At 54.6% G+C, this 25,902-nt stretch overlaps 2 protein-coding genes across 18 annotated transcripts in view; one reads left to right on the top strand and one right to left on the bottom strand.

The window, feature by feature from the left end:
- The window catches only part of Kmt2d (lysine methyltransferase 2D), a 41,337-nt gene extending 15,577 nt beyond the window's left edge, over positions 1-25,760 (top strand). For 2 of the 13 annotated variants that reach the window (XM_063262841.1, XM_063262840.1), the window contains exons 20-56: positions 250-471; positions 684-803; positions 892-996; positions 1,194-1,324; positions 1,405-1,555; positions 1,711-1,776; positions 1,915-2,025; positions 2,221-2,358; positions 2,461-2,545; positions 2,745-2,986; positions 3,066-3,139; positions 3,328-3,378; positions 3,464-5,275; positions 5,374-5,556; positions 5,632-5,768; positions 5,964-7,879; positions 9,677-9,800; positions 9,932-10,016; positions 10,113-10,179; positions 10,261-10,508; positions 10,611-13,493; positions 13,595-13,735; positions 13,859-14,026; positions 14,183-14,342; positions 15,071-15,146; positions 15,252-15,427; positions 15,537-15,667; positions 16,171-16,303; positions 16,378-16,505; positions 16,652-17,792; positions 20,057-20,193; positions 20,277-20,407; positions 20,878-20,925; positions 22,013-22,298; positions 22,488-22,561; positions 22,650-22,758; positions 22,859-25,760. In XM_063262841.1, the coding sequence (XP_063118911.1) occupies positions 250-471; positions 684-803; positions 892-996; positions 1,194-1,324; positions 1,405-1,555; positions 1,711-1,776; positions 1,915-2,025; positions 2,221-2,358; positions 2,461-2,545; positions 2,745-2,986; positions 3,066-3,139; positions 3,328-3,378; positions 3,464-5,275; positions 5,374-5,556; positions 5,632-5,768; positions 5,964-7,879; positions 9,677-9,800; positions 9,932-10,016; positions 10,113-10,179; positions 10,261-10,508; positions 10,611-13,493; positions 13,595-13,735; positions 13,859-14,026; positions 14,183-14,342; positions 15,071-15,146; positions 15,252-15,427; positions 15,537-15,667; positions 16,171-16,303; positions 16,378-16,505; positions 16,652-17,792; positions 20,057-20,193; positions 20,277-20,407; positions 20,878-20,925; positions 22,013-22,298; positions 22,488-22,561; positions 22,650-22,758; positions 22,859-22,951 (12,083 nt within the window). In that variant the 3' untranslated portion in view covers positions 22,952-25,760. Of the gene's footprint in view, positions 1-249; positions 472-683; positions 804-891; positions 997-1,193; positions 1,325-1,404; positions 1,556-1,710; positions 1,777-1,914; positions 2,026-2,220; positions 2,359-2,460; positions 2,546-2,744; positions 2,987-3,065; positions 3,140-3,327; positions 3,379-3,460; positions 5,276-5,373; positions 5,557-5,631; positions 5,769-5,963; positions 7,880-9,676; positions 9,801-9,931; positions 10,017-10,112; positions 10,180-10,260; positions 10,509-10,610; positions 13,494-13,594; positions 13,736-13,858; positions 14,027-14,182; positions 14,343-15,070; positions 15,147-15,251; positions 15,428-15,536; positions 15,668-16,170; positions 16,304-16,377; positions 16,506-16,651; positions 17,793-20,056; positions 20,194-20,276; positions 20,408-20,877; positions 20,926-22,012; positions 22,299-22,487; positions 22,562-22,649; positions 22,759-22,858 lie in introns of all 13 variants that reach the window. The other 11 variants (XM_063262839.1, XM_063262838.1, XM_017595321.3 and 8 more) reach the window with 9 other exon arrangements.
- The window catches only part of Tuba1c (tubulin, alpha 1C), a 441,616-nt gene that overhangs the window by 193,134 nt on the left and 222,580 nt on the right, over positions 1-25,902 (bottom strand). The window lies entirely within an intron of this gene.

The raw sequence follows: 25,902 nt of genomic DNA, 5'->3' as shown, positions 1-25,902 counted from the left end.
GTTAGAGAGTCCGTTTGGTGAACCTGTGGTTGGTTAGTAGGTTCTGGACATGGCTAGGCTTCTCTAACAGCAGACTTATCTCAGGACCCCTCAGTCACTGCTAGAGCCTTTAGTGGCCTGCTATTTCAGAAACAGACAGGACTGGTCTGTCACTGCTTGTGTCTCAGTTGGGGACATGGGTTGACGTGTGGAGTTTCGGTTTCCCTGGGGCCCCTGTCCAGGGGTCATATGTTTTTCCCTGTTGTCCAGAGCCCCAGTTCTTTCGCTTCGAGGGTGTGTGGCTGACAGAAACTGGCATGGCGGTGCTGCGTAACCTGACCATGTCACCACTGCACAAGCGGCGCCAGCGGCGAGGACGGCTAGGCCTCCCAGGCGAGGCAGGGCTGGAGGGTTCTGAGCCCTCAGATGCCCTTGGCCCTGATGACAAGAAGGATGGGGACCTGGACACTGAGGAGCTGCTCAAGGGTGAAGGTTGGGCTGGGATCTCAGAGAAAGGCAGAGAGCGGGACACAGCCCATTTGAGCTGGGATGTTGGGTAGGGGCTACAGAGCCACTCCTGGTCTTGCACTAGCACTTCGTCTTGCTCAGGTGGCACTGTGGCAGGTTACTGGGTTCCCTCTTCAGCGTAATAAGGATAAAAGGACCCATTCTCTGATCTGCCGATCTTCTTCTGTTACATGCAGGTGGTGTTGAGCAAATGGAATGTGAAATTAAACTAGAAGGCCCCGCCAGCCCTGATGTAGAACTTGGCAAAGAAGAGACAGAGGAAAGCAAAAAGCGCAAGCGCAAACCCTATCGGCCGGGTGAGGCCCTGGAGTGGTGGTGTAGGGCAGTAAAGGGCAGCCCACAGGCTCTGGTGGCTGCTCACTCTTGGCTTGTGTTTGCCCACAGGCATCGGGGGTTTCATGATCCGGCAGCGGAAGTCTCATACCCGAGTGAAGAGGGGACCTGCTGCACAGGCGGAAGGATCGAGTGGGGACGGGCAGCCCGACGAGGGTGAGACATTGAGGGCTCCAGGGGGCTCTGGGAAGGTGGGGATCACAGCGCACAGGGGCAATGGCAGTGAGGCCAGAGTGTGAACTCACCCTGAGAAAGCAGGGGTAAGGTCTAGTTGGTTGGGGAACCAAGGCAGAGGTAAGAGTTGAAGCCAGCCATGTGTCTCCAGAAAGCCTGAGTCGTCCTCTTGTCTGCAGTGATGCCTGCCGACCTGCCTGCAGAGGGCTCTGTGGAGCAGAGCCTCGCTGAGGGGGATGAGAAGAAGAAGCAACAGCGACGAGGACGCAGAAAGAGCAAGCTGGAGGACATGTTCCCTGCTTACCTGCAGGTAGGTGTCACAATCCTGCAGTGAGGGACGGCTGTACCTGCAGGCCATCAAGGAATCATTTCTCTTGATGCTTCCTGCAGGAAGCCTTCTTTGGAAAGGAACTGCTGGACCTGAGTCGGAAGGCCCTGTTTGCAGTTGGGGTGGGCCGTCCAGGCTTTGGACTGGGAACCTCAAAACCCCGAGGGGACGGAGGTTCAGATCGGAAGGAGCTTGTGACAGCCTTGCACAAAGGTTAGTTAATAACAATGAACTGTTCTGAGGTGTCCAGTCTCCCTTCTGCCTTGTAGCTGGCAAGGGTGTCTGGAGGTGGGAGTGGGTGGGGTATTAACTAAGGGTGGGCATCAGGCGTCACTCGTCTCTGATTGGAGTGGGACCCTTGCTCTTAGGAGATGATGGTCCAGACGTTGCAGATGAGGAGTCCCACGGGCCTGAGGGCACGGCTGACGTAGCAGGTGAGGGCTGCGGGGATTGGGCCCTGTCTTGCTCTTGCTTGTTATCAGTGGACACCGTTTTGTCTCTTGTGGTTCCTATCGGCTTGAAGGGTGTTTGTGCCTCCATTCTGCTGATGGTACTCTCTTCTGGTATTATAGGGCTTGAGGATGGGGCTGTAAAGGCATCCCCAGTGCCCAGTGACCCTGAGAAGCCAGGCACCCCGGGTGAAGGAGTGCTTAGCTCTGACTTAGACAGGATTCCCACAGAAGGTGAGGCCTGCGTGGTGTCTTCTGGGTATGAGGGTCCTCCATGGGAAAAGAAGGCCCCACCTGTGGCCTGGATCTGTACTGCTCTGGTGGGAGCAGCCTGCTTACACTCCTTGGCCATGAGCTGTGGATCAGTGGTGATGTGTGACACTCTCTTATACAGCTCAGCAGCATGTATACCTTGTCATTCTCCCACAGAACTGCCCAAAATGGAGTCTAAGGACCTGCAGCAGCTCTTTAAGGATGTCCTGGGCTCAGAACGAGAACAGCATTTGGGTTGTGGAACTCCTGGCCTAGAAGGTAGCCGTACGCCACTGCAGAGGCCCTTTCTCCAAGGTACTTCTGGCAGGAGGTGGGCTGCAAGTCTGCCTGCTGTAGCCAGCCTTGTGACTGAGCGGCTGAGCGGCTTCTTCCCCTCTGACCCTGATGCTCTTGCAGGTGGGCTCGCCCTGGGCAGTCTCCCCTCCAGTAGCCCAATGGACTCCTACCCAGGCCTCTGCCAGTCCCCCTTCTTGGATTCTAGGTTGGTTTCTATGCTTAACTGTCTTTGGTGTTCCCTGTTATCCTTTCCCTCCACGTGGCTGCCTGCTTTGCCTCCTTTTGACTTTGAGCCATAGGACTTCCTTAAGTGGGGCAAAGCAGGGGCTTGGGGTTCTGCGCAGTTTGTCTGGGGTGAGTCTTGAAATCCCTGCCCTATATGACTCTCTGCCCCTGCGCCCCAGGGAGCGCGGGGGCTTCTTTAGCCCAGAACCCGGTGAGCCAGACAGCCCTTGGACAGGCTCAGGGGGTACTACCCCCTCCACCCCCACCACGCCTACCACAGAGGGCGAGGGCGACGGGCTGTCCTATAACCAGCGGAGTCTGCAGCGTTGGGAGAAAGATGAGGAACTGGGCCAGCTCTCCACTATTTCACCTGTACTCTATGCCAACATTAACTTTCCTAATCTCAAGCAAGATTACCCAGGTAGTTCTGGGCGAGGGCAAGGGAAACAGCCTGGGGCAGGTGGAGGGGTTTCCTCTGACTTGACCTCTCTACTCCCCAGACTGGTCTAGCCGATGTAAACAAATCATGAAGCTCTGGAGAAAGGTTCCAGCTGCTGACAAAGCCCCCTACCTGGTAAGACAGCATGGGCCAGCTAGAAGCCTGAAGTAGCATTTTTAGGTGCTTCCCTCAGGTCCTTGTTTTCCTGTCATCCCCTAAGCACCTGGGTGAGGGACTGACCTCTGGGGAGGCGGTTTGATAGGAGGGATGGAGCTCGGCTGCAGGCTGAGCATGAAGCCCTATGTTGTGTCCTTGTCCCTCAGCAAAAGGCCAAAGATAACCGGGCTGCTCACCGCATCAACAAGGTGCAAAAGGTGAGTGGGTGACTGTTCTAGGATTGAGGGATGTGGATCGTACCTTCATCAGCAGCCTGACTGCTCCACTTGGTCTCTGTAGCAGGCTGAGAGCCAGATCAGCAAGCAAGCCAAGATGGGCGACGTAGCCCGGAAGACTGAGCGACCGGCCCTCCATCTCCGCATTCCCTCCCAGCCAGGGGCACTGGGCAGTCCGCCTCCTGCTGCGGCCCCCACCATTTTCCTTGGCAGCCCCACCACCCCTGCTGGCTTGTCTACCTCTGCGGACGGGTTCCTGAAGCCACCAGCGGGCACAGTACCCGGCCCTGACTCACCTGGTGAGCTCTTCCTCAAGCTCCCGCCCCAGGTGCCCGCCCAAGTGCCTTCGCAGGACCCCTTTGGACTGGCCCCTGCCTACGCCCCGGAGCCCCGCTTCTCTGCGGCACCACCCACTTATCCTCCTTACCCAAGCCCTACTGGAGCCCCTGTCCAGCCCCCAATGCTGGGTACCACAACTCGACCTGGGACTGGCCAGCCAGGGGAATTTCATACTACCCCACCGGGTACCCCCAGACACCAGCCTTCCACGCCTGACCCTTTCCTCAAACCTCGCTGCCCCTCATTGGACAACCTGGCTGTGCCTGAGAGCCCAGGGGTAGCGGGAGGCAAGGCTTCTGAGCCTCTGCTCTCACCCCCGCCTTTTGGGGAGTCCCGGAAGTCCCTAGAAGTGAAGAAGGAAGACCTTGGGGCATCCTCTCCTGGCTATGGTCCCCCGAACCTGGGCTGTGTTGACTCACCTTCTTCAGGTCCCCATCTGGGTGGCCTGGAGTTAAAGGCACCTGATGTCTTCAAAGCCCCCCTAACCCCTCGGGCATCTCAGGTAGAGCCCCAGAGCCCGGGCCTGGGCTTACGGGCCCAGGAGCCACCCCCTGCCCAGGCTTTGGCCCCTTCTCCTCCCAACCATCCAGATATCTTTCGTTCTGGCCCATACCCTGACCCCTATGCCCAGCCCCCATTGACTCCTCGGCCCCAGCCACCACCCCCTGAGAGCTGCTGTGCCCCGCCTCCCCGCTCACTGCCCTCTGACCCTTTCTCCAGAGTGCCCGCCAGTCCACAGTCCCAGTCCAGTTCCCAGTCCCCATTGACCCCACGTCCTCTGTCGACTGAGGCTTTCTGCCCATCTCCTGTGACCCCTCGCTTCCAGTCTCCTGACCCTTACTCTCGCCCACCCTCACGCCCTCAGTCTCGTGATCCCTTTGCTCCATTGCATAAGCCACCCCGACCCCAGCCCCCTGAAGTTGCCTTTAAGGCTGGGCCCCTAGCCCACACACCGCTGGGAGCTGGGGGCTTCCCAGCAGCCCTGCCCTCTGGCCCAGCAGGTGAACTCCATGCCAAGGTCCCAAGTGGGCAGCCCACTCATTTTGCCCGTTCTCCTGGGACAGGCACATTTGCGGGCACCCCATCTCCCATGCGGTTCACTTTCCCACAGGGGGTAGGGGAGCCTTCCCTAAAACCCCCTGTCCCTCAGCCTGGTCTCCCTTCACCCCATGGGATCAACAGCCATTTTGGGCCTGGCCCTACCTTGGGCAAGCCTCAAAGCACAAACTACGCAGTAGCCACGGGGAATTTTCACCCATCAGGCAGCCCCCTGGGGCCCAACAGCGGGCCCACAGGGGAGGGCTATGGGCTGTCCCCACTACGCCCCGCATCCGTTCTGCCACCTCCCACACCTGATGGATCCCTCCCCTACTTGTCACATGGAGCCTCACAAAGGGTGGGCATCACCTCTCCAGTGGAGAAGAGAGAAGACCCAGGAGCTACAATGAGTAGTAGCTCTGTGGCAACACCTGAACTCTCAAGTGCCCAGGACACAGGCATGTCTAGCCTCAGCCAGACAGAGCTGGAGAAGCAACGGCAGGTGCGCAGATCTACATCTGCACCCACGGTGCTCATACCCACCCTGTACCAGCCCTATGGTTGGAGTGGATTGGACTGACTTCTCTGTTTTCCGGACAGCGCCAGCGACTACGGGAACTGCTGATTCGACAGCAGATCCAGCGGAACACCCTACGGCAGGAGAAGGAGACAGCTGCAGCAGCTGCAGGTGCAGTGGGGCCTCCAGGCAACTGGGGTGCTGAACCCAGCGGCCCTGCCTTTGACCAGCTGAGTCGAGCCCAGACCCCTTTCACCGGGTCTCAGGTAGGTAGATTGGCAAGGGGTGGTGGGGCCAGCGCCCTGAAGGTGGCTACACCTTCATCCGTTCCTGTCATCTAGGATAGGAACAGCGTTGTGGGGTTACCCTCAAGCAAGCTAGGTGGTCCCATCCTGGGACCAGGAGCCTTCTCCAGTGATGATCGACTCTCTCGGCCACTTCCACCAGCCACACCTTCTTCCATGGACATGAACAGCAGGTGAGGTTCCAGGATTACGTGTGTGATTTTACCATCACTATATTCTGCCTCAGGTCTTTCTCCTGTCACTGACTCTTCTGTTATGACTTTCTCTTCCTCCTCCTTTCCCTCTTTTGTCTTTCCTCACTAGCCTAAGCACTCTGCTCTTGCCCTCCATGCTGATTGATTCTCATAGACTACTGTATATTTTTCCAGGCAACTTGTTGGAGGCTCCCAGGCCTTCTATCAGCGAACACCCTATCCTGGGTCCCTGCCCTTGCAGCAGCAGCAGCAGCAGCAGCAGCAGCAGCAGCAGCAGCAACAGCAACAGCAACAGCAACAACAACTGTGGCAGCAGCAGCAGGCAGCAGCGGCAGCAGCAACCTCCATGAGACTTGCCATGTCTGCTCGATTCCCATCAACTCCTGGACCTGAACTTGGCCGCCAAGCACTAGGTTCCCCCTTGGCAGGAATCCCCACCCGCCTTCCAGGCCCTGCTGAGCCAGTTCCTGGTCCAGCTGGTCCTGCTCAGTTCATTGAGTTACGACATAATGTACAGAAAGGACTTGGACCTGGGGTATCTCCGTTTCCTGGTCAAGGCCCCCCTCAGAGGCCCCGTTTTTACCCAATAAGCGAGGAGCCCCATCGATTGGCTCCTGAAGGTCTTCGGGGCCTGGCTGTTTCAGGCCTTCCCCCTCAAAAGCCCTCAGCCCCACCAGCCCCTGAGTTGAACAACAGCCTCCATCAGCCGCCCCATACCAAGGGTCCTACCCTACCAGCTGGCTTGGAACTGGTCAGCCGCCCACCATCGACCACTGACCTTGGTCGTCCCCCTCTGGCCTTGGAGGCTGGGAAGTTGCCTTGCGAGGATCCTGAGCTGGACGATGACTTCGATGCCCATAAGGCCCTAGAGGACGATGAAGAGCTGGCTCACCTGGGCCTGGGTGTGGATGTGGCCAAGGGTGATGATGAATTGGGCACCCTGGAGCACCTGGAGACCAATGACCCCCACTTAGATGACCTCCTGAACGGAGATGAATTTGACTTGCTAGCATATACTGACCCTGAGCTCGATACTGGTGACAAGAAGGACATCTTTAATGAGCACCTAAGACTGGTGGAGTCAGCAAATGAGAAGGCTGAGCGAGAAGCCCTGCTTCGGGGGGTGGAGCCAATATCCTTGGGGCCTGAGGAACAACGCCCTCCACCTGCCCCTGATAACTCTGAGCCTCGCCTAACATCTGTGCTCCCTGAGGTGAAGCCCAAAGTGGAGGAGGGAGGACGCCATCCTTCTCCTTGCCAGTTCACCATTAATACCCCCAAGGTGGAGCCAGCTCCTCCTGCCACTCCCCTAAGCCTGGGTCTGAAGCCAGGGCAGACTGTGATGGGGAGCCGGGACACTCGAGTAGGAGTAGGAACAGGACCGTTCCCCAGCAGTGGACACACAGCTGAGAAGGGCCCATTTGGGGCCACAGGAGGAACCCCAGCTCACTTGTTGAACCCCAGCTCACTGAGTGGCTCAGCTGGATCCTCTCTTCTAGAAAAGTTTGAGCTAGAAAGTGGAACCCTAACCTTGCCAAGTGGAAATGTAGCACCTGGGGATGAGCTGGACAAGATGGAGAGCTCACTGGTAGCCAGCGAGCTGCCCCTGCTCATTGAGGACCTTTTGGAGCACGAGAAGAAGGAGCTGCAGAAGAGGCAGCAGCTTTCAGCACAGACTGTGCTCCCTGCACAGCCGCAGCAGCAGCAGCAGCAACACCAGCATCCCCTCCTTCCCGTACCAGGCCCTGCCCAGGCCCTGCCCTTGCCACATGAGTCTGGGCCACCACAGCAGCTTGCTCTGGGTCTTGGAAGTACCCGACAGCCAGGCCTGGGGCAGTCAATGATGGCTGCCCAGTCACCAGCTCATGCCCTTCAGCAGCGCCTGGCCCCATCTGTGGCTATGGTGTCTAACCAAGGGCATATGCTAAGTGGGCAGCAAGCGGGGCAGACAGGCCTGGTGCCCCAGCAGAGCTCACAGCCAGTATTAGCACAGAAGCCCATGAATGCCATGCCAGCATCCATGTGCATGAAGCCCCAGCAGCTGGCGATGCAGCAGCAGCAGCTGGCTAACAGTTTCTTCCCAGACACAGGTAAATCCACATTGGCTTGTAAGTCTGATGCTGCTTATCACCAAGTGGGCACTCAGTCTAGTTAAGGGAGGTGGGACACCAGGGATGTTGGCTGAAATAGCAAAGTACTGTAAGAATGTTGAGGCTTTTAAGAAGAGAGATGGATGGGTGGGTGGGTGGGTGGATGGATGGATGGATGGAACGAACCTGATGAACAAAGACTTTATGTCTGGTTAAGTTTGGAACTGGGAGAGAAATGGATGTGCAGTCAAGGTGCGTGAGGTTAAATGAAGCTGTGGCAGGCAGTGAGTGTGGCAGAGAGCGGCACTGCTCTTGTTCAGTGGGTTGTAGTGAGGATCTCCTCAAAATGACAGTGTTATTGAATAGTTACTGTGCTGGGTGCTGTTTGCCACCAAATGCTTGATTTCATAACAGACTCATGAAATAAGTCTAGTTGGTTTTGATTGTAGATGAGGAAACTGAGGCATAAATTAAGTAACCTGTCTGAGCTTATACAAGTAGGAGAACTGGGTCTGAACTTACTGGCATTAAAATTTCATGAGCATGAGATTAATTCGTCTTTTCCAAAGCTGAGGGTCAGTTTCCCAAGCAGGAGAGATACAACAGTGTAGGCTGGGCATGGTGGTGTAAATCACAGCACCGAGAGACAGAGGCAGCAGGATCTTTGCCTGTTGAAGACCAGTCTATTCTATATACTGAGTTCCAGGACAGCCAGAGCTATATAGGGAGACCCTTTCCCAAATAAATAAACAGTTAAATAAAAGCACCCCAAAAACAAAGTGTAGGGTTTTACAGGTTTGGTTTTTGTTTTTTTGGTTTTTTTCATGCTTTCTTTATGGTTTTGTTTGTTTGATGGGGAGGGGATAAGAGTAGAACGGGAGGTGGGATCTCATGTTCCCCAGGGCTAACCCTCAGACTCTCTGTATCTGTGTTCGAGGGTGATGTTGAATTTAGGACTCTCCTGTTTCAGCCATCAAGTACTAGAATTATAAGCATATGCTGCCATACCTGGTTTATCCTTGTTTTTTTTTTTTTTTTTCCCAGAGCTGGGGACCGAACCCAGGGCCTTGTGCTTGTTAGGCAAGCACTCTACCACTGAGCTAAATCCCCAGCCCCCCCCCCCCCCCCCGGTTTGTTTTTTAAGGCAGGGTCTCACTATATAGCACAGACTGGTCTTAAATATAAAATCCTGTATGGTAGACACCATGTGCTGGAATTACAGATGTGCACCACACCACTGTAGTCCTAGACTAGCAGGACAGCAGGCTGTTGGGTGATGTTTTGTGTCACAAACAACTGCTTTCTAAGGCTTTGCCACGGTGCCTTTACCTTGGGTAAGCGGGCTGTGTTGGTTGTAGAATACTACTTGAAAGAGGCTGGCTCAGAAAGCGCTCCCTTATTCTTGTCTCGGGATCCTCTCTAGCACTGGGAGGTAGGCAGAGTAGCAATCTTTGTCTCTCATCAAGTGAGAGACACTGAGGCTTGAACCAGTAGAGTGACGCATGCCGGCTGACTGCACAGATGCCTGCTGACTCCGTCTTCTTACAGTGTGCAGACAGATATGAGGGCCGTGTTTCAGGGACACTGGTGCTGCATCACCAAGTTCCTGGCCTACTGAGTGGACTTGACACATCATTGTTCTTATGTAGAGGGCAGGGCATTGGAGAAGCAGCCATGGCTGTGGGGCCTTGGCTCTCAGACCCAGTTTCTTATGTAGAGGGCAGGGCATTGGAGAAGCAGCCATGGCTGTGGGGCCTTGGCTCTCAGACCCAGTTTCTTTATTTCTTCCTTTCTCAGACCTGGACAAATTTGCTGCAGAAGACATCATTGATCCTATTGCAAAGGCCAAGATGGTAGCTTTGAAAGGCATCAAGAAAGTGATGGCTCAGGGCAGCATCGGGGTGGCCCCTGGTATGAACAGGTGAGACTCAGGGCTGGGTGGGGCTGACTTAGCTATGATGTCTGTTGTCCTGGTTTCCTCCCAGCATGCCCGTTTGTGTGTGACCTGTGCCTTCACTGACACCAGAATCCCCTCTGCTTTATAAATTGTAGGCAGCAAGTGTCGCTGCTGGCGCAGAGGCTCTCTGGGGCGTCTGGCAGTGATCTTCAGAACCATGCGGCAGCTGGGAGTGGCCAGGTAAGGGGAAATGGAGACCTGTGTACTGTCTCACCGGGCTACTTCTCTTAGGGCCTGCCATGAACAATGACCTTCTAAAAATCTCTCTTACCACAGGAACGAAATGCTAGTGACCCTTCCCAGCCTCGTCCCAACCCACCCACGTTTGCCCAGGGAGTAATCAGTGAGTACGGGCAGAGAAGGAGGTGCAGAGCGGCGCCGAGGAGTCTGGGGGGAGGCCATTGCTTTGTGCATCTTAACATAGAAGCTCTGTCCCCAGATGAGGCTGATCAGCGGCAGTATGAGGAGTGGTTGTTCCATACCCAGCAGCTCCTACAGATGCAGCTGAAGGTGCTGGAGGAGCAGATTGGTGTGCACCGCAAGTCTCGGAAGGCTCTGTGTGCCAAGCAGCGTACCGCCAAAAAGGCTGGCCGTGAGTTCCCAGAAGCTGATGCTGAGAAGCTCAAGCTGGTCACAGAGCAGCAGAGCAAGATCCAGAAGCAGCTGGACCAGGTGGGGAGAGAGCAGTTCGACTTAGATAAACCCAGAGACCAGGGAAAAGGGATGGCAGGGTGGGCAGTCCCCAGGCTGACCTCTCCAACCCTCCTATGTTAGGTCCGAAAACAGCAGAAAGAGCATACAAATCTCATGGCAGAATATCGGAACAAGCAGCAGCAGCAACAGCAGCAGCAGCAACAACAGCAGCAGCACTCAGCAGTACTGGCTGTCAGCCCTTCTCAAAATCCTCGGGTACTCACCAAACACCCTGGCCAGCTGCTCCCTGGCCATGGGTTACAGCCGCCACAGGTACCTCCTGGTGGACAAGCTGGAGGTCTTCGTCTGCCTCCAGGGGGCATGGTACTACCTGGACAGTCTGGTGGTCCGTTCCTCAATACTACCTTGGCCCAGCAGCAGCAGCAGCAGCAGCAGCAGCAGCAGCAGCAGCAGCAGCAGCAGCAGCATTCTGGTGTGGCTGGATCCTTGACTGGCCCCTCGGGGAGCTTCTTCCCTGGCAATCTTGCTCTCCGAAGCCTTGGACCTGACTCAAGGCTTTTACAGGAAAGGCAACTACAGCTGCAGCAACAACGAATGCAGCTGGCCCAGAAACTGCAGCAGCAGCAGCAGCAGCAGCAGCAGCAGCAGCAGCAGCAGCTCTTAGGGCAGGTGGCAGTCCAACAACAACAGGGTCCTGTAGGACAGAACCAGGCTCTGGGTCCTAAGCCTCAGGGCCTTCTGCCTCCCAGCAACCACCAGGGTCTCCTGGTTCAACAGTTGTCCCCCCAACAATCACAGGGGTCCCAGGGCATGCTAGGTTCTTCCCAGGTGGCAGTGCTGCAACAGCAGCAGCAGCAGCAGCAGCAGCAGCAGCAGCAGCAGCAGCAGCAGCACTCTGGAGCTTTGGGTCCTCAGGGCCCTCACAGACAGGTGCTTATGACCCAGTCCAGGGTACTGAGCTCCCCTCAGCTGGCACAGCAGGGTCATGGCCTTATGGGACACCGGCTGCTCACAGCCCAGCAGCAGCAGCAGCAGCAGCAGCAGCAGCAGCAGCAGCAGCAGCAGCAGCAGCAGGGATCTATGACCGGGCTTTCCCAGCTTCAGCAAGGAATGATGTCACATGGTGGACAGCCCAAAATGAGTGTTCAGGCCTTGGGTTCTTTACAGCAGCAGCAGCAACAACAGCAGCAGCTACAGCAGCAACAGCAACAGATGCAACAGCTACAGCAGCAACAGCAACAACAGCTACAGCAGCAACAGCAACAACAGATGCAGCAGCTACAGCAACAACAGCAACAGCTACAACAGCAACAACAGCAGCAGCAGCAACAGCAGCAGCTGCACTTGCAGCAGCAGCTGCACCAGCAACAACAGCTGCAACAGCAACAGTTGCAGCTTCAGCAGCAGCAGCAACAGATGAGCCTGTTAAACCAGAATCGAACTTTATTATCTCCACAGCAGCAGCAGCAGCAGCAGCAGCAAGTGACACTTGGCCCTGGCATGCCAGTCAAACCTCTTCAACACTTTTCTAGTCCTGGAGCCCTAGGCCCAGCCCTCCTGCTGACAGGCAAGGAACAAAACATTGCAGAGACAGCACTTCCCTCAGAGGTCACTGAGGGACCCTCAGCACATCAAGGAGGGCCACCAACAGTGGGGACTACACCTGAGTCGATGTCTGTTGAGCCAGGGGAGGTAAAGCCCTCCATTTCTGGAGACTCCCAGCTCTTGCTTGTCCAGTCTCAGCCCACCTCAGTGCAGTTGCAGCCACCACTAAGGCTCCCAGGACAACCCCAGCAGGTGAACTTGCTTCACACGACAGGTGGAGGAAGCCATGGGCAGCAGCTAGGGAGTGGATCGTCCTCTGAGGCCCCATCTGGACCCCACCTGTTGGCCCAACCCTCTGTTTCCTTGGGGGAGCAGCCTGGACCTATGGCTCAGAACCTTCTGGGCTCCCAGCAGCCTCTTGGGCTAGAGCGACCCATTCAAAATAACACAGGGTCACAGCCTCCCAAATCGGGACCTGCCCCTCAGTCTGGGCAGGGTCCTCCTGGAGTTGGAGTCATGCCTACAGTGGGTCAACTTCGAGCACAGCTCCAAGGAGTCCTGGCTAAAACCCCGCAGCTGCGGCACCTCAGCCCCCAGCAACAGCAGCAGCTCCAGGCACTCCTCATGCAGAGGCAGCTACAGCAGAGCCAGGCAGTCCGCCAGATGCCACCAGGCCAGGAGTCCGGGACCCAGCCCTCCCCTCTACAGGGCCTCCTGGGCTGCCAACCTCAACCTGGGGTTTTTTCTGCTTCTCAGATAGGACCCCTCCAGGAGCTAGGGGCAGGGTCTCGACCTCAGGGCCCACCCCGGCTCCCTGTCCCACAAGGAGCCTTATCTACAGGACCAGTGCTTGGCCCTGTTCATCCCACACCTCCACCTTCCAGTCCCCAAGAGCCAAAGAGACCTTCACAGTTACCTTCCCCCAGTGCCCAGCTAACCCCAACCCATCCAGGGACTCCCAAGCCCCAGGGGCCAGCCTCGGAGCTGCCTCCTGGGAGGGTCTCACCTGCTGCTGCCCAGCTTGCAGATGCGTTCTTTGGCAAGGGACTAGGGCCTTGGGACCCCTCAGACAACCTCCCAGAGGCCCAGAAGCCAGAGCAGAGCAGCCTGGCAGCCGGGCGTCTGGAGCAGGTGAACGGACAGGTGGCACATGAGCCATCCCATCTCAGCATCAAGCAGGAGCCTCGGGAAGAGCCGTGTGCCCTGGGTGCACAGACAGTGAAAAGGGAGGCCAATGGAGAGCCGGCTGGGGCGCCAGGCACCAGCAACCACCTTCTGTTAGCAGGCTCCCGCTCGGAGGCTGGGCATCTGCTCTTGCAGAAGCTTCTGCGAGCAAAGAATGTGCAACTTGGTGCTGGGCGGGGGCCTGAGGGGCTTCGAGCTGAGATCAATGGACACGTGGACAGCAAGCTGTCTGGGCAGGAGCAGAAGCTACAGGGTACTTCCAGCAGCAAAGAGGTGCGTGCTTTGGATAGAGTGCTGTGGCAGCGGAGGTCAGAGGAGCAGGGCTGGGCCACAATAGATAAGGCAGCTGCCTTCATGGCACTTCTCTGGTTTAGGATGCAGCCGCAAGAAAGCCTTTGATGGCAAAGCCTAAGCGGGTACAGAAGACAAGCGACAGATTGGCCAGCTCCCGGAAGAAGCTGCGGAAAGAAGATGGTGTCAGGGCCAATGAGGCCTTACTGAAACAACTAAAACAGGTGATCCCAGGAGCCTGTCCCATGGTCCCCTCAGGCTAGGAGGAGGGGGGTAGCCTGTGCTCCAAGGTCTGAAGGGCGGCTGTGGAGGCCACAGCTTCCCAGCATTGTCATCTTGCCCCCTAGGAGCTGTCTCAGCTGCCGCTGACGGAGCCTACCATCACCGCCAACTTTAGCCTCTTCGCTCCCTTTGGCAGTGGCTGCCTAGTTGGTGGGCAGAGCCAGCTCAGGGGGGCCTTTGGAAGTGGGGCTCTACACACCGGCCCTGATTACTATTCTCAGCTGCTCACCAAGGTCAGAAAAATGGCAATACTTTTTGGGAATTATAAGATTGTTGGGGTTGGAGGTGGGGATGAAAGGCTGGAGGGAGATGCTGGTGGAATGTGGGGCCAGGAGGTTATTCCAGCCTCCCTATGCCGTCTTGCACACAACACCCACCCCACCCCCCAGAATAACCTGAGTAACCCGCCGACACCACCCTCGTCGCTGCCCCCCACCCCACCCCCATCGGTGCAGCAGAAGATGGTGAATGGTGTCACTCCTTCTGAGGAGCTGGGGGAGCACCCCAAGGACGCAGCCTCTGCCCAGGACAGTGAAAGAACGCTGAAGGGTGAGTGAGAAGCTGGCCTGTCTTGGACGTGATGGGTGAGTTCAAGGTGTAGGGTGGTGTCCCGCCTGCCACTCAGTGTCAGAAAGGGGAAGGGTTGCGCACTGCCTTGCTGCACTTACACCGAGACATTGGTGGGAAGGGACTGTTCAGAAGGGCAGAGGCCTGCAGAAGTGACAGGGTGAGTCTGAGGGCATCTTGAGAAGAAACGGCCCAGCGTTTGTGGATATGGAACCCCAGCCTAACCCGCATTTTTTTTTTTTTTTTTTTTTTTGGTTCTTTTTTTTTTTCGGAGCTGGGGACCGAACCCAGGGCCTTGTGCTTCCTAGGCAAGCGCTCTACCACTGAGCTAAATCCCCAACCCCCTAACCCGCATTTAAACCTTAGCGCATGAGCGTGCTTAGCTGTGACACTTGGGCCAAGTAGCTTGATTGACTTGTTTGAGCCATGCAGTCCGTCCTCCTCATAGACTGGGTACTGTAAACGTCATCTCCCGGTTGTTAAAGGGTGTAAATGCAGATACTGTGACTCCGCACCTGGGATCCTGGTCGAAACCGAGGAAGGAAAAAGATTGTAGGGTTATGAAGTCAGCTAGCCTGTGCTGAAATGAGTGTGGCACACGAGGAAGACTCAGTGTCTGTAGTTCTCCTGCCCCAAACTGTTAGTCCAGTAGGTAGTTGATCCCAGTAGCTCACAGGACTCACCTGACTGTCCTCCCTCCCACCCCTCAGATGCCGCAGAAGTGAAGAGCTTGGACCTGCTGGCTGCCCTGCCTACGCCCCCTCACAATCAGACTGAGGACGTCAGGTGGGGACAGGGTGGAGGGTTGTAGTTATGGCTGCACCTCCTGGTCTCTAGCTCTGAGGGGGAATCCATGAGGCCAGCCCAACACTGTTTGCATCCAACCTGCAGAATGGAGAGTGATGAGGACAGTGATTCTCCTGACAGCATTGTGCCAGCTTCATCCCCTGAGAGCATCCTTGGGGAAGAGGCCCCACGTTTCCCTCAGCTGGGCTCTGGCCGGTGGGAGCAAGACACCCGGGCCCTCTCTCCCGTCATCCCTATCATCCCTCGCACCAGCATCCCTGGTATGTGCCGCTTCCTGCATGGGGCTGGCACAGTGTGGCTGGGTAGTCCGTGGGGACTAGGGTGATGGTGGGAAGTGACTGAATATACCTGTTCCTTTTCTCCATCCAGTCTTCCCAGATACCAAACCTTATGGGGTCCTTGACCTGGAGGTCCCTGGAAAACCACCCGCCACAGCTTGGGAGAAGGGCAAGGGGAGTGAGGTGTCAGTCATGCTCACAGTCTCTGCCGCCGCTGCCAAGGTGTGTCCCAGGGGTACCTGGAGGCCATGGAGCACTTGGGTCAGAGGATAGTCTTCAGAGCTTGTCTGGATAAAAAAAAAAATTGTAACTGTTCAAATATTTGTCCCAAGTGCCTGCTCTTTTTTTTTTTTGAAAGGTTGGGCTAAGAACTGGGCTCAGTGAGGGAAGTAGGTCCTTCCTAGGGCTCATCATCCACAGATACAGAGCCAATCATCCTACAGACTGTCAAGTGTCAGATGCTACAAGTCCTCCCCTCCTCCAGTCACAGGTCTGCAGTCATAGTCTGCAGGGTCTATGGTCAAAGAAAGCTGGGAAACAGTGAAAACAACCGCAGCAGTTCCTCGATGCAAAGCTCTGTGTGCCTGCCATGGCTTAGGAAAGGCTGTGTGAGGAGAGCTCAGCGGGACAGGGAGCTCTGAGCGCCCTCATCGGTGCTTGCCGTGTGCTCACTGCACACACTGCCATGGGTTGGCTCACATCCTCTCTTCTGCCTGCCTCTGCAGAACCTGAATGGTGTGATGGTAGCCGTGGCTGAACTGCTAAGCATGAAGATCCCCAACTCCTATGAGGTGCTGTTCCCAGATGGCCCTGCCCGGGCAGGCCTTGAACCCAAGAAGGGGGAAACTGAGGGTTCTGGTAAGTAGAGCAGGAGACCACCTTCAGACCAGAGAGAAGCTGTGCTGGAAGACTGACCCTCTTCCTTTCTATAGGTGGGAAAGAAAAAGGTTTGAGTGGCAGGGGCCCAGACACTGGACCTGACTGGCTGAAACAGTTTGATGCAGTGTTGCCTGGCTACACCCTCAAGAGCCAGTTAGACATCTTGAGCCTCTTGAAGCAGGTGGGTCGGGGAGAAGGGTCTGTTTTAGGAAGTGGTGCTCCCGGAGCAGAGAGTACAGTGGCCTTGTGAGGGAGTGGAGTCTGGTTGGAAGGGCTGGGGTTGGTTGGCTGAAGAACTGGCACTAACATCCAGGGGTGTTCCTGTAGGAGAGTCCTGCCCCAGAGCCATCCATCCAGCACAGCTACACCTACAATGTCTCCAACCTGGATGTGAGGCAGCTCTCTGCCCCGCCTCCTGAGGAACCTTCCCCACCTCCGTCCCCTTTGGCACCCTCTCCTGCCAGTCCTCCAGCTGAGCCCATGGTTGAACTTCAGGCGGAACCGCCCGCTGAGCCTCCCATCCCTTCACCTCTGCCACTGGCTTCATCCCCCGAAGCTACCCGCCCCAAACCCCGAGCCCGGCCCCCTGACGAGAGCGAAGATTCCCGTCCCCCACGACTCAAAAAGTGGAAAGGGGTACGCTGGAAGCGGCTGCGGCTCCTGCTGACCATCCAGAAGGGCAGTGGTCGGCAAGAGGATGAACGGGAGGTGGCAGAGTTTATGGAGCAGCTTGGTACAGCTTTGAGACCAAGCAAGGTGCCTCGAGACAACCGCCGATGCTGCTTCTGTCATGAAGAGGGGGATGGTGCCACTGATGGGCCCGCCCGCCTGCTTAACCTTGACTTGGACCTCTGGGTACACCTCAACTGTGCCCTGTGGTCCACGGAAGTGTATGAGACCCAGGGTGGGGCATTGATGAATGTGGAGGTTGCCTTGCACCGAGGATTGCTAACCAAATGCTCCCTGTGCCAGCGGACTGGTGCCACCGGCAGCTGTAACCGCATGCGCTGCCCCAATGTCTACCATTTTGCCTGTGCCATCCGTGCTAAGTGCATGTTCTTCAAGGACAAGACCATGCTGTGTCCAATGCACAAGATCAAGGGCCCCTGCGAGCAGGAGCTGAGCTCATTCGCCGTCTTCCGGAGGGTCTACATTGAGCGGGACGAGGTGAAGCAGATTGCCAGCATCATCCAGCGCGGGGAGCGGCTACACATGTTCCGAGTAGGGGGCCTTGTGTTTCATGCCATCGGACAGCTGCTCCCACACCAGATGGCTGACTTCCACAGTGCCACTGCCCTCTATCCTGTGGGCTACGAGGCCACTCGCATCTACTGGAGTCTCCGTACCAACAATCGTCGCTGCTGCTACCGCTGTTCCATCAGTGAGAATAATGGACGGCCTGAGTTTGTGATCAAAGTCATTGAACAGGGTTTAGAGGATCTGGTCTTCACTGATGCATCTCCCCAAGGTGAGCACCTCTGGATCTGGGCAGGTTATTCCGGGAGTTCACTTTGCAGAGAAGGAGGTGTCTGTCCAGCTCTTACATGGTGCCCTGAAAAATGGGGTTCAGCCTTTCTCAGTCACTTTAAATACCTTTGCCGGGGCTGGGGATTTAGCTCAGTGGTAGAGCGCTTACCTAGCAAGCGCAAGGCCCTGGGTTCGGTCCCCAGCTCCGAAAAAAAGAACCAAAAAAAAAAAAAAAAAACCTTTGCCATTGAAACTTGGCCAAGCATACTGCCTATAATCCCAGTACGTGGGAGGTTAAGGGTGGAAGCTCCTGAGTTCAAAGCCGTCCTCAGCTATCAAGTGAACTGGAAGCCAGCCTGGGCTACATGAGACCTTTTTTCAAAAAAAAAAAAAAAGTTTCATATTTTAGTTTTTTTCCCATGACCTTGGTAGATTAAATGGTTGGGGGTGTGTGTGTGTGTGCATGTTCATGCATGTGTCAGTGTGCACATGTGTGGTTTGATTTTTTTTCTTTGGTTTTTTTTTTTTTTTTTTTTTTTTGAGACACATTTTTTCTGTGTGGCGTGGCTGTCCTGGAACTCACTCTGTAGACCATGCTGGCCTTGAACTCAGAAATGCTCCTGTGAGGCGTGTGTCATCGGTGCCTGGCCTTTTTTCTTTTTCTTTTTCTTTCTTTTTTTTTTTTTTTATTAAGGATGTCTTTTTTTTTTTTTTTAATTTTTTTTTTCAAGCTACTTTTTTTTTTTTTTTTTTGGTTCTTTTTTTTTCGGAGCTGGGGACCGAACCCAGGGCCTTGCGCTTCCTAGGCAAGCCCTCTACCACTGAGCTAAATCCCCAACCCCCTTTTTTTTTTTTTAAGATTTATTCATTTATTATATATAAGTACACTGTAGCTGTCTTCAGACACACCAGAAGAGGGCATCGGATCTCTTTACAGATGGTTGTGAGCCACCATGTGGTTGCTGGGAATTGAACTCAGGACCTCTGGAAGAGCAGTCAGTGCTCTTAACCGCTGAGCCATCTCTCCAGCCCTCTTTTTTTTTTTTAAGATTTATTTATTTACTTATTTATTTATTTATTTATTTATTATAAGTACACCATAGCTGTCTTCAGACACATCAGAAGAGGGCAGCAGATTTCATTACAGGTGGTTGTGAGCCACCATGTGGTTGCTGGGATTTGAACTCAGGACCTCTGGAAGAGCAGTCAGTGCTCTTAACCGCTGAGCCATCTCTCCAGCCCCCTTTTCTTTTTCTTTAACTTTGTGTGTATTGGTGTTTTTCCATGCGTATGTACCACATGTATTGAGTTAGTCTTTTGCAAGCTGCCGTGTGGGTGCTGGGATTGAACATGGGTCTCTGGAAGAGCAGCCTGTGCTCTTCAACCGTCAGGCCATCTCTCCAGCCCCCCAATTTTTTTTTTAATTTGAAAGTTTTTTGGTTTTGTTTTTCAAGACTGTTTCTCTGTGTAACAACTCTGGCTGTCATGGAACTAGTTTTGTAGACCAGATTGGCCTTGAGTTCAGAGATCCACCTGCTTCTGCCTCCTACGTGCTGGAATTTGAGGTGTGTGCCACCTTGCATGGCTGTATGTTTGTTTGTTTTGTATTGTGTGTACGGGTGTTTTCCAGCATGTATGTCTGTATTTCATCTATACAGTACCCTTGGAGGCCAGAAGTAGGTGTTGTTAGATCCCCTGGGAGTGGTGTTAAAAGATGGTTACTGGGAACTGAGCCTGGGTCCTTCGGAGAGCAGCCATTGTTCCTAACTGCTGAGTCGTTCTTTCATCCCTGCTTCTGCATTGATGATAAGTAAGGCAGCGGGCAGTAGGTTTGCGAGAGCATGTGCGTATGTCACAGTTGAGCTAAAAGAATGAGTCGTGCAGGTTGTTCTGTCCACTGTGACCCAGGAGGTGAGCCCTGTCATATGGGTGTAGACACACAGTGACTGAGTCTCGGGAGACTTGAGTGTTTGCCTTGAGTCCCATAGCCATTACTCTAACTTCAGCATACTCTTTCCAACTCCAAAGCGTGTCCGTCCATTCAGTAAGAACTGTGGCTTCCGCTAGGTCTCTGGGCCCTGTGCTTCTCTGCCACAGGCTCTGTCACTCCCCTCCACATTGGAGCTTCTCTAGGAAAGGAGGAGGATCCTGAAGGGCCATAGGGAAGTGATGGCCACGTGGTGGAAACTAGAGCTAAGGAGTAGGATTAAGCTGCGATCAGTGAGCAAATGAGACCATAGAGGGTGCTGTCTGCCTCCCATCTAGCTGTGTGGAACCGCATCATCGAGCCTGTGGCTGCCATGAGGAAAGAAGCCGACATGCTGAGGCTCTTCCCCGAGTACCTGAAAGGCGAAGAGCTCTTTGGGCTGACAGTGCATGCTGTGCTTCGCATAGCCGAATCGGTAAGCGGGTGGCAAGGAGCTGGGGGCCCGGCGGGAACATTGGTCCTGTCTCATGAGTAAGGCAGTGATCCCTGTGTCCACAGCTACCTGGGGTGGAGAGCTGTCAGAACTATTTATTCCGCTATGGGCGCCACCCCCTGATGGAACTACCGCTCATGATCAACCCCACCGGCTGTGCTAGATCAGAACCGAAAATCCTCACACACTACAAGCGGTGAGCTTGTGCGACTGGGCCACGGGCTGTAGGTGTGGATGTGGGTAAGGCCATCCGGCCTCTTTCTGAGGGTTTGAGATGCAGATCAGAGTTGTTTCCAAGAACCTGAGAGTCACCCTTAGACCTGATTAGAGGTACACAAGTGTTCTAGGGTACCCCTTTCTTCTTCCTAATCAGCTCAGGTCACTGGGTTGACCAGGAAGCAGGACAGAGTACTCTTGGGTCCCTGGGAATGGCTCCTGGGAGGTTCTTGGTAGACAATGGTGAAATAGATATGGGAGCTGGTCACTTCTTTCTTCTTGGGTTTTGCTTCCAGAGGGGCCGGTGATTCTCCCAAACTTGAGACACCCCTTGGTGACTAGGGCACATTGCCTTTGCAAAGCTGAGGTGATTTGGAAATAACTAGAAGTTATAGAAAAGCAGTACTACAGCCTTCCATTGTACAGCACTTTATACTTTTTTTTTCAAAGCGTTTTCACATCCATTATCTCATTTGATCCTCACAACAACCTCATGAGGTAGGTAGGGCAGGTGGTATGACCCCGTGTTATAGCTGAGAAAACTGAGTCTCAGAAAGACTGTGTGACTAGAAGGTCACACAGCTGGGACTAGGCCCTCCTCTTAACTTGTGGGTTGCTGGTCTTTCTGTACCACAGTAGCCTAACCTTGGTCCTCGGGTAGAGGGAGGCAGAACCCACGGTAGTAGGCTTTCCATGAAGGCCTTTGGTGGCTTGAAGGCTGTCATAGAATGTCGAACACTCTACCCCTAGTTAGCCCTAGACCTTGAAGCTCTACAACAGTGGTTTTCAAACTATAAGCATATTGTTCCCAAAGTCCCAGAACACAGAAGCCAGTGGGCAGACTTGCCCTTGTGTGTGTAACTGCACCTTCTTAAGATTGGACTTAGCCAGAGAATCTCTGTTTTCACCTGTGGATTGGAGGTACAGTCAACATTTTGCTGAAGAAAAGAATCCGCTAAATAAAACAGAAAATCACCCAAGTGTTTGAAAACCACTGCTCCGGGCCAGGCCTTCCTAGGGCGGTGAAAGGCCCCCGCCAGGCAGCAGCCTTCCCCTGCACTGAGCTGTCTGCACAGAGCCCAATGCTATGCTGCAGAGCGGAACAGCCTGAAGAGACGACAATATCATCTTCAGGCTGTGAACTCCCAGCCCCTTAAGAGTCAGATGGAGCCACTGTGGCACAGCGGCTCGTTTTCAGGGCTTACAGCATACTCGGAGGAGGACTCACCTGAGTAAACAAACCGTCAGCACAAATTGTGGGCCTGGGGCAAGACTCCGAGAGTGTGGCATTGAGCCTAGTTTGGCATGAGGGTGGTAGACAGTATGCAGTGGGAGAGCGGGCTCAGTGTAGGGGAATTGGTGCCTCTTCCCTTTCTACCTGCTCCCTGTTCTGGGTGGTCTTTGCTACCCAGGGTGTCTGGAAGGGTCTCAGCAGGGAGTTGCTGCCTCTTCAAAGCTGAGACCCAGGCGCCTTCACTCCACTCCTACAGCAGCAGGCACTTGTACTTGCTGATGGCACATTCCCAGGGAGGAGGTGGGCAAGGTTTGCTTGGTCTGCCGTGTCATGGACTGTATCGCCTCCCAGGCCCCATACCTTGAACAGCACCAGCATGTCTAAGGCATATCAGAGCACCTTCACAGGCGAGACCAACACCCCGTACAGCAAGCAGTTTGTGCACTCCAAGTCATCTCAGTACCGGCGCCTGCGTACCGAGTGGAAGAACAATGTTTATCTGGCTCGTTCACGTATCCAGGGCCTAGGCCTCTATGCAGCCAAGGACCTCGAGAAGCACACAATGGTCATCGAGTACATTGGCACCATCATTCGCAATGAGGTGGCCAATCGGCGGGAGAAAATCTATGAGGAGCAGGTACTACAGGAGAGCTGGGGGCTGGCGCGGTGCAGTGTACACCCTCTGCCTAGGAGCATGGGGGCATGTTTGAACCCAGGAAGCAGTTGGAAAACAGCAGGGAGGGAGAAGACAGCAGAACTTCTGTCCAATAAGCCCCTGTCTGGTTTGCTTGCTAACATTCCTGCTCCTCCCCAACCGCCTTTCTAGAACAGAGGCATTTACATGTTCCGGATAAACAATGAGCACGTGATTGACGCCACACTGACCGGAGGCCCTGCCAGGTGAGAGAGGAAGGATTCATGTGTCTCTGGTGGCCATGTTGTGGGTGTTGCCTGGTATCTCTGACACTGACTCTGTCGTGCCATCCAGGTACATTAACCACTCCTGTGCCCCTAACTGTGTAGCGGAGGTTGTGACATTTGACAAGGAGGACAAAATCATTATCATCTCCAGCCGTCGAATCCCAAAAGGAGAGGAGGTGAGAGGAGAGCCTTTGCCCTGCGGCTCCCAGGACCATCGAGGCCCCTTGCCCGCATCCCCACAGGCTCGCTTTGACTCTGTCCCTCTTTTCCTTCCAGCTGACCTATGACTATCAGTTTGATTTTGAGGATGATCAGCACAAGATCCCCTGTCACTGTGGAGCCTGGAACTGTAGGAAATGGATGAACTAAGAAGCTTTGAGGCTACCAGGCAGGGGAGTCCCCACTCCTGCCTCTTCCCTGAAAGGGAGGAGGGGGAAGAGAGGTAGCAGCCAGAGCCAGGACCCAGGGCTGGGGCTGCCGGCTGACCGGAGCCCCTGGAGCAGGAGGCTGGGGATGGAGAACCCTAGGCCAAGCCTACCCTGGGCACCAGGGACAACCTTCTTCCCTGCCACCGGCCCTTAGGCTGGCATCTGCCCCCAGTTCCAGGAGGGGACAGACAGAAGCAGCCACTGGGCATCTCAGGTTTGAGGGGGATATGGGCCGGGACTACCCAGAAGTGTCAGGGAGCAGGAGGGGTGTGCAGCCGGGCCTCACAGCCCTGCTGCCTCCACCAACCTCGCTGGCCCAACTCACGGCTGCAAAGAGACTTGACTAAGCTTGACAATCCCAAAGGCCGGGTCCCACACCTGGCCCTGCCTGCCGGGTCCTGCCCCTACCCTCACCCCCACCCCTTCCTCTCTGTCTCTGTCCCCCTCTTTTCCTCTGTGTTTCTGTCTCTCTATGGGTTGTGTTTCCTTGTTTTCCACTCTGACAAATGCAACATGACGGGAAAGAGGCATCCAGATGCCCAGGAGGGCAAGCCGGGCAAGCCGGGCAAGGAGACCCCGCACCCACACCTACCTCATTTAAGTGTTGGATTTTTTGCTGTTTTGAAATGTGAGACCCTCTCCGAGCCCCCTACTGCCCCGACTCTCTCCCCCACCTCACTGCCCTCTTCTAGTGGGTGGAAGGGGGGGTAGGAGAAGGACAACAACAACAATAACAACAACAAAAATCCATCTTTGTTTTTAATTATGGGCGTGGGATGTCGGCTGAGGCAAATGGTGATGAAGATTGGGGTAACTGGTCTCTAGTTGCTCTAGGACCTCCTTCTCCATCTGGACATGGAGGCAGGAGGGGTGTGCTAAACCTAGGACCAGGATCTCACTCTCCTGTTTTCCCAGCCTCATCCTGAGCCCGTCTGCCCTCCAGCCCCTGGACGGGGTGTGGGGGGTAGGGTGAGGGCTATCCCTGAGTGGCGTGCCCATACCCAATGAGGCAGGGTGTGGCCCAGAGCTCTCACTTGCCCTCAGTCACCAAACTGCTGCTGGTCTGGTGGGAATGGGTGGTGATGTGGGGGTGGGGAGCTTAGTGTCAGCGCGGGGAGGGTGGGGGGTATTTATCTATTTATACATGGGGTTGTACATAGTCTTGTGGGGCATGGGGGAGCCGGCCGGAGGCGAGAGCCCTCCCCTCTCCCTCTACCCCCGGGGAGAGCAAATGTAAAACTACTAATTTTTGTGCTTTATATATTCTATATAAATATATCTATTTTCTTTTTACAAAACCAGTTTATAAATGGTAGGGGGGTGTGGGGCGGACACATGGAGCTCCCCTTGTGGGGGGGCCCCTCCACTACCCAACCTACCGCCCTTTCCTCCCCCCTCCCCACCCCCTGGCTGTGACTGCTGTAAGGTGGGGTTATAGAGAGAGGCTGGGTGATTCTTACCCGGGTTGTAAAGCTGGACTATGTTATAACGCACAAAGTAAGCTGGCCCCAGGGGGAGCCAGAGGGTGAGGGGTACCCTTATCTTCCTTTTTCCTTCCTCTTTCTGCCCGAGCTTGTGCTGCAGTTGAACCTCTTCCTGTGGGTGGCAGTAGGGTAGAGGGTGTGTGAGGCCTCAGACCCCTCTCTGGTAGGGAGCCGAGGGGATGAGATGAAGCTTCTATGCAGTTCTCTCCTGGGGCTGTGGGCAAAGGGCATTTTGTAATTAATATTCTCAAGAATCAGATAATCTGGACTGTAGAGATGGGCTGGATGGTGGCACATGGGCAGGCCTGCTGGAGGGGTAGAGCGGTTGCTGTTGTGATTTTAGGTTTTTGTTTTGTTTTAAACTTGGGGGATTGTGGATTGATGGGGGTAGGGAGATTTTTTTCTTTTTTTTTTTTCTGGCTTTTTTTTTTTTTTTTTTTAAGCTGCTTCCTCAACTGTTTCAAGCTGCAAATGTTTATGAGAATAACAACTCCCTACACACTCCCACAGAAACCATTGTAATTAGATCAGACAGTGGGAAAACTGGGCTTGCTGTCCCCAAAGCCACAGAGCTGAAAGGTCTAGGCATTAGTTGGGGGGTTGGGGGGGGAGATTGTCTCCTGTGAGTGGGGCTCTGGCTGGGGCTTGGGCCCTAGAACTGGGAACGGAGAAGGGGCAGACTTTGTAAGCATATGCTAGGTATCCGATAGTCCTGTAGAATTTAGTGAAGAAACCTTATACAGCTTTTAATTTTTATATAAACTATAACTCAGACCCACGCTACAAGGTTGGAATTTTGGTTGTTGTTGGTTTTTTTTTTTTTTTAAGTACCCCGCCTGTATAATTGCATCAGAATCCCACCCCCAACCCCGCCCCCTGTTTGTATTTTGGGTTGGTTTACACTTGCACATACTCAATTTTCAGTTTCTCCCTTTTACCTTCTACCCTCACCTCCAGGACCCTCCCCCTTCTTAAAAAAATAAATCGCTGACAAGTGTGAATCCCGTGAAGAACTTTATTTTGTGTTGTGTGTATCCTGTACAGCAAGGTTGGTCCTTCGTAACAACGGATGAAATGGTTCCCTTTTTTAAAGCGCTCTCTCTTCCTCCACCCCCAGCGCCCCTGTCCTTGGCATGTTTTGTATCAGCGATCATTCTGAACTGTACATAATTTATGTTGCGAGAGGCAAAGGGCAAGTTTTGGATTTTGCTTCTTCAAAGTTTGTTTTTAAACGATAAATAAAAAAAGAACATTTTAAATACAAAAGCGCCTCTGTCCCATGACCCTCGCCGTTAGCCAGATCTTAAGGTCCGGGAGAGCTGGGCGAGGAAGGTGATCCAAGGCAGGCTCAGCCACCGCCGGAAGGGTGGGTTCCCCGCCTTCCGCCCTGGGCCTGGGGCGTGACGTA

The sequence above is a fragment of the Rattus norvegicus genome, chromosome 7, assembly GCF_036323735.1.
Source record: "Rattus norvegicus strain BN/NHsdMcwi chromosome 7, GRCr8, whole genome shotgun sequence".
In the NCBI taxonomy this organism is placed as follows: Eukaryota; Metazoa; Chordata; class Mammalia; order Rodentia; family Muridae; genus Rattus; species Rattus norvegicus.
Note: the sequence above shows the minus strand (reverse complement) of the source record. Positions and strands in the feature narration are given on the sequence as shown.